Source organism: Pyxicephalus adspersus, chromosome 4, assembly GCF_032062135.1.
Source record: "Pyxicephalus adspersus chromosome 4, UCB_Pads_2.0, whole genome shotgun sequence".
Classification (NCBI taxonomy): Eukaryota; Metazoa; Chordata; class Amphibia; order Anura; family Pyxicephalidae; genus Pyxicephalus; species Pyxicephalus adspersus.
Window position 1 is genome coordinate 51,636,945 of NC_092861.1, and position 7,117 is coordinate 51,644,061.

General features: G+C 34.4%; 1 protein-coding gene across 1 annotated transcript in view; it reads left to right on the top strand.

The window, feature by feature from the left end:
• USP13 (ubiquitin specific peptidase 13) overlaps nt 1-7,117 on the top strand; it is a 45,320-nt gene that overhangs the window by 10,652 nt on the left and 27,551 nt on the right. Inside the window, 6 exon segments of the mRNA XM_072408150.1 lie at nt 1,464-1,524; nt 2,021-2,142; nt 3,259-3,401; nt 3,733-3,917; nt 5,321-5,415; nt 6,142-6,329. Coding sequence (XP_072264251.1) covers nt 1,464-1,524; nt 2,021-2,142; nt 3,259-3,401; nt 3,733-3,917; nt 5,321-5,415; nt 6,142-6,329 — 794 coding nt within the window.

Here is a 7,117-nt window from a genome sequence, read left to right on the forward strand (position 1 = left end):
AAAGGAGTGAAGAAAGTGGTGTAAAATTGTACTCGCCATTATTATTATTGTCATGTTTGCTATATTTTGTAATCAAGACATCCATATTTTACCTATTTTTACATATTTTACGTATGTATAAATGTAGCTGGAAGCAAGTTCATAATTTTCAGATGTTTTTAGAGCCCCATTATCTGTTCATTTGTATATGTAGTCATCGGTATAACATGGAACCCTTTTAATTCCTCATAAAAAAAGTAGTCATTATTTTACTACCTGCTAATAGACCGAAAAAACAAATGGTGTATTTTTACAAACAAAAACTACATTTACCTAAATGATACATATGTATTTTATTTTTGTGTTTAGTAGCAGTTGAAACCACAGTTCCGCAAAACTGGAGTAGATATGATAAACGGTTGTGTTCTCTGATGGAGTTGACATAATTTAATCTGACAATTGGAAAATCGTCCACTAGAATGACAGCTATGCAATAGTGAAACATTTTCGCCACCTCAATATTTTTTTTTTTTTTTTATAATTTAATCTGACAATTGGAAAATCGTCCACTAGAATGACAGCTATGCAATAGTGAAACATTTTCGCCACCTCAATATTTTTTTTTTTTTTTTGTAATGGAAACATGCTGCATTCTGCCGTACACGACAGCCAGGGTATATGCAAATTCCATATTGCTTTACATTTTATTGTCAGTCATTTTGGTTCTGACTTTACACCAATTGTAGTGTGTTCATTGTTTAAGGAAATAGAAAATGCATTCAAGATCATAACCAAGACCTATCAATTATTGTTATTATTGCATGAACATGATATGTGACAGTTTTATATGAATTTTAATGGGTTTGATTTGAGGTTTATAAAGAGAAATAACATAGAGACTTGCAAGTAAAATCAAACAATTTATTCATTTATATAGGGACAGATAGATGTAACGATGCAATAACAAGGTAACTGAATATAATGAAAATTGGTTGTAGTCTCAAGGAGTCTCATGCATTCTGACCTGACGATTTGCTTATAGCAAGTTCTAGTAGAGAAAGCAATTCAACATAGAGCTGTCTTTTAAATTCCACAAGAAATGAGTCAATGGTCACTGCTTTACCAATGATCATCCTTAACCTGCATTTTACCTAATAAAAAGGCCAGCTGAGGGGTGATGACCTAATGAAAAGTTTATGTATGTTGGTTAGACAATAATGTGTTTTTTGTAATAAATAAACATGTACAAAACAACTGTTTACATTCGTTTCTCAGTGTTTCTCAACAGGCTGTGTATTGAGGTTTTCTCTTACTTCAAAAAACATTTTAATTTTCTTTTTGATTAATGCCTGCACCAATTAGGGAAATCCTCAAAACATGCGCTGCTGTGTTTTTGATCTTCGGTGATGGGAAATGTGGCTTTATGTTCATAATGGCCAAACTTATTCAAATTGTTCTGATATTATGGTTCTGTTGATTTTTAGAAAGCCACTGGAGCATCTGGTGGAGCACTTCCAAGACTCATCAATAGCAAACTTTTTTTAGGTAAGCAGAAGTCCTCTTTAATGAACACATTTATGTACTGACAGTGTAGATATGTGGAAAATGTGTATATGTTTTTAAGAATTTTATATTGTTATTTTATTTATTTGAAACCCTATGTGTTAAATGCCTTCCCAATTTTCCAACTTTGGGGGTTTGCCGCTAGTCAGTTCCCTGTTCTGATATCACATTGGTGGTTAGAAAAATATCATATTAGAACTTACCATTCCTTAAATGTGGTGTCTACATTATTTTTTTATTTTTTTTGAGAAAAAACATTTTAACAAGCACAGAAAATACTTGGTGATCTTTTCATAAATGTTTCTGTGAAACATCTAGTATTACAAATAAACCACTTATCATTAATTAGTCATAATTTATAATTTACCTTATAATTTATAATTCATAACATATTAGTCTTTATATTGGCAGTCAATCAATAGATTAATGATAATATTACGTTTTGTATTACCCGAATAACTAAATTTGTGTTTTTCAGATCTTGAATTTGACTCTGAATTAAACAGTGAAGACTATGAGTAAGAAGATGAGGCTAAACTTGTTATATTTCCAGATCACTTTGAAATTGCTTTACCTAATATAGAGGAGCTCCCTGCACTGGTCAGTGAATGTGTACTGTTTTGTTGATTACGTAAATGATTTTAAGGTGTTGTGATTATTTTGCTGTGCAAGAAATCTTACAAACACCAAAACATTTTGCAAGGCCCAAGAAGGGATGTGTACGTCTTTTTGACGATATAGCATTTTCGGTTAGATTAGGTTCATATTCAATGAGGACTTAGAAAAGGATAAGCCTAACAGGTTAGTTAAAAAGTTCACAAATAGTTGGTTAAAATATTGTAAAACAGATGTAGTTGTTCCATTGCAGAATATTGAGAATGATTGTGTTATGTTATTCACCTTTGTGGTTCTTGTAGGGTGAAAATGTACATGTATAGTATGCTTATATTTTGTTTATTTTGATTTATTTTTTAAATAACTTGCAAGTACAAAAAATACAGGTTAACCCACACGAAATGCACTTAGTACTTGCTGTGGGCTGTACAGTATTTTGTGTAATGAATAGTATCAATAGGTATTTATTTGTACATATTGAACTCATATAACAAAACTCTTTTTAGTGTTGATTTTCACTGAAAAAAGTGAAATGTACAGGTTAACATACAGTTTTTTCTTTTTACATAAAAAAGCAATAAAACAATTTTGATTAGCAAATATCACTTTTTATCCCTGGTTCTATTCTCTTTATTAGATAGTGGTGAAATATTAAAACATACACAATGTTATCTATTCCACCCCATATACTTTTTTATTCTACCCACTATGTAATCAATTTTAGATTCTGTATAGTGCTGAATCTACCTGAAACATTTTATGGGAGGAAAGGTAAATACATATTTGCTGATCTCCCGCAAATTCTGGCTATAATACTATTCATCTAGCATTGATACGTTGAGTGAGTAACCAAGAACAAGTTTGCAGCCAGTGAAGTCAGAATTCACTTTGTCTGCTTGTTCCAGAAGTGATTTGTAAAAGAAGAAGGCTGGAGGTTCTGCATGACAACCAGACCACAAAATGACCACCTTTAACCAAAGGATTCCTAATAATAGGCAATGTAATTTGTCTGTAGATGTTTCCTGAAAGCTTTTATTTTCTTGTAATAAACAAGAATGCATACATTTTTCCTATGTTTATTTTTTATCTATCTTTATACAGGTTACCATTGCTTGTGATGCTGTTCTAAATTCCAAGTCCCCATATAGAAGGCTGGAACAGGAGTCATGGGAAGAAGAATTACAAGTGTCAAAGTTTGCAAATAAACTTGTACAAATAGACAGTGGCGTCAGAATTCCACCAAGGTATGTCTTTATGTTTAGTCAGTTTAGGTGACGATGATCCAGTTGGCTATATCTAAGGCTAACTTTCTTCCCACTGGTCAGCAATGTAACAGGGGTTGTGACCTACAAGCTACTGTTCAGTGGATGTGGTAGTTATAGCTGGGGTTCCCTGAAGACCTGAGTTATTTCAATGCTCCCTTGTTGTTATAAAGGCTGATAAACACTGTACTACACTTAACATCTTACGTTTGTTTATTTAGATGTACTGTTTGATTAGTGTTGGTTTCAGGTTCCTCGGTCCGATTTTTAAACATATAAAGTTTTAGCTCACAAATATTTGAATTTCTTACAGTGGTTGGAAGTGTGCAAAATGTGATCTTCGGGAGAACCTGTGGCTTAACCTGACAGATGGCTCAGTGATGTGTGGAAGATGGTTCTGCTCTGGCATTGGAGGGAATGGCCATGCATTAGAACACCACAAGCAAATGGGGTATCCATTGGCTGTTAGGCTTGGATCAATTACACCTGATGGTGCAGGTATGTACAAGTTTTCTTAAAAGCTTTTGATATCAATTTGGTTATGTATGTTGTGCATTTGTGTGATATAAGTGGCCACTGTGTACGACAACTGTTTGAAGATATTCTCCACGCAACTGCATCTGTTGGCATGATTGCATTGGTGTTTTATGGCCTTAAAGTGAGCCCATTTTTACTGAAATATGGAGAATTCCTGAGACTGGCTGTTATGTTGTTTTATTCATTTTTAGTATTTAAAGTCCCTGGTTACAACAAGTTTGTAAGCTAGAAAAGTTAGTAAGGGGATCACCGTAACAGCCAACTCAAGAAAAGTCCTTTTTAGAATAGGTTTATATATGACTAGGAATGAAGGCAAATACATTTTCTTTTGTATCACTGACCACTGTAAAAGCATACTTTTGGATCTAAAAATTAATATCCGATTAGGAAGTGGGGCACTATTGCTAACTTTTATATAAGACTATCAGTTCTCTGGCGTACCCGATAGCTCGAAGTGAACCCCTGTTGTTTCCTATGCAGGGCAAATTTAGAAGTTTCAGTTAACTTTCTCATGGCACACTTATACATGTCTTTGATTCATATGCCAAGATCCTTTTTTGCATGCTGTAGTGAATTAAAAAAAGCGCTCCAAAGTCTGTGTTTAGACACTTATGTCTAAATCCATTCTCTTATGTGAGAGTGCTTGGGGTTGTCAGTTAATCACTATAGTACCCACGCTGCATGATGTTAGGAAAGGGTAACATTCTCATACTGTCTTAGCCATTGTGGGTGAACTGGCCAGTTGGGAAGCCTATGGTGGGTAAGTACAGTTTAGGCAGTGGAGAAAAAAACAATCATTGGTTGATTAGGACTTCTGACTTAACTCAATTTCTTATCCATCAACTCTTGTAAATGAACAAGTCAGAGCAAATAAAGGTATTTTTGTAAAACAAAAAAAATAATCAAGGGCACTTGGAATACTAACTACAATTCCAAAGTAGACATGTTATTATGTAAATTCTATGTGGAAAGGTGTAGTTTTCCACTTTTTTCACTTATTTTTTGAAAAAATGATTATTATATTAGTGGGGAGAGTGGTCACCAGGCTTCAGCACTTTTATGAGTAGTGAGGAGGGGGGCTGCATTACGGTATTAAATGCAGGCATAAATGTACCTGCCATTACCCAAATTCCAAGTCTTGCTGTTCCATTTCACACATCCCTGTTGCCCCATCACAACAACTGGCTCCCTCATGTTATATACAATTCTGTATAAAATTTGCTGCAAGCTATTGAGATCTTATGTTACAAATGATAATATGTATTTTTATGTTACAAATGATTATTTGTATTTAAATTATAGCGGTGTAAACATGTGCTTTCCAAATGTATACATTTTAAATATGTGCATTCTTTTCTTTTCAGATGTGTACTCCTTTGATGAAGAGGAAGCTGTAATAGATCCCCACCTTGCCAAACACCTTGCACATTTTGGCATTGATATGTTACAAATGCAGGGGGTAGATATTTAGAACTTTTTCTTTTCAATTGTGTCTCAACCACTTCAGCTTTATATGTGATCAAGACAATTCTGCCCATGACTCTAGTTCTTTGCTATCCATTCTAACTTTAACATTCTTTTATCAGAAAAGAGGTAGGACTAGCTTTTGGTTTTTGGAGGTGGAAAAACCTCTTGGAATTCTAAAGTTCCTTTTTCACTTAAAACATTTAAACAGATATAAAGGCGTAAGGTAATAAATACAGGCACCAAATTCTACCATTATGCATTTTGACCCTGTAGAGTTCTCTAGGAGTCCTAAAATCCATGGTACACTCAGTACTCGCCAGTACAAATCAGAGTTTTGGGGCAAATTTATTTTCTACCCCATACAAAAGATTAAGACCTCTACTGTGGTTCTCTTAAGGTTGATAATTTGAATGGTATCTATTCTTCTTTTTGATGAATTCCCCATATTAGTATGAATCACCATTATTTGAATGTGTACCATGCACTATATTAGGACCTTGCACACTTGTCTTTCTTTCTTTTCTTTCTGGGTTTCACATTGAAATGTAAAAGAAAAATACAGTTTCTGTTGATTTTAATGAAAAGTGCATCTGGAAAAAAACAATGAATGTGAACTGGACATGCTAGTTGACCCAGAGAGCTGTAAATGAATTGATCCTGTCATTTTCTTTCTTCTAAATGTTTTGATTGTGTCTGAATGATGCCTTGTCGTTGCTAGACAGAGAACGGTGTTTTGGATAATGAAGTTAAACCAAGGGTCAGCGAGTGGGAAGTCATCCAAGAGACTGGACTGAAGTTGAAGCCAATGTTTGGCTCCGGCTACACTGGTATTAAGAACCAGGGGAACAGCTCTTACCTCAGCACTGTGATGCAGGTTATCTTCAGCATACCAGAATTCCAAAGGGCGTAAGTGTCTTCATTTCTTTTTCCATATATATAAATGTGCAATCAAAGTACCACTATAAAAATAAACCAGACCTGGCAGGATCACTGTGTAATAATGAAGGCTGCCGATTTACAAATGGCAGAAACAATTCTTGAAATTGGAGTAACATGGTAAAGTTTTATTATAGGATTTTAGTCATGAGGTCTAGGCCTACTTTATTAAAAACCTTTGGATCTGTTTTTCCTGACTCACTGGTAGACAGATGGTTTCCAGTTGCCTACAGGACTCTTGTATCCTCAAAATGAATATGTAGTTTCAACACTTGCTTTAACTGTTGCCATATTCTTGTGTATAAAATTTCCATTATTAAAGCAACCAAGGCTCGTGGATATTACATAGGGCTACAGCCTACTTCTAAGCCACTGTAGGAGTATTCATTTTTTGGTGTTAAAGGGACCCTTTGTTCACGCTTTACTGTTTAGGCTTGGTTTCTGTGTTACTGTGTTATTTATGAACATCACAATGCTTCACAATGAGTCAAACCACTTAAATATGACGTTGGTAAACATATGACTGCAGACTGACATAAAGAAATAGTGTAACCCTAGTATAACTGACCTACCATGACAGGAAACTTGGCAATGAAATATAGTATACAGTTGCAGCAAACCATCTTGACCCACCATATGCTAAACATCTCAAACCAGATAGCAGTTCCTTCTATTGCTCCTGGACTAATAAATGGAAAGTTAATGTTTATCCTATGTAAAGATATTCATTATTGGTGGTTGGGGATCGGAATAATTTT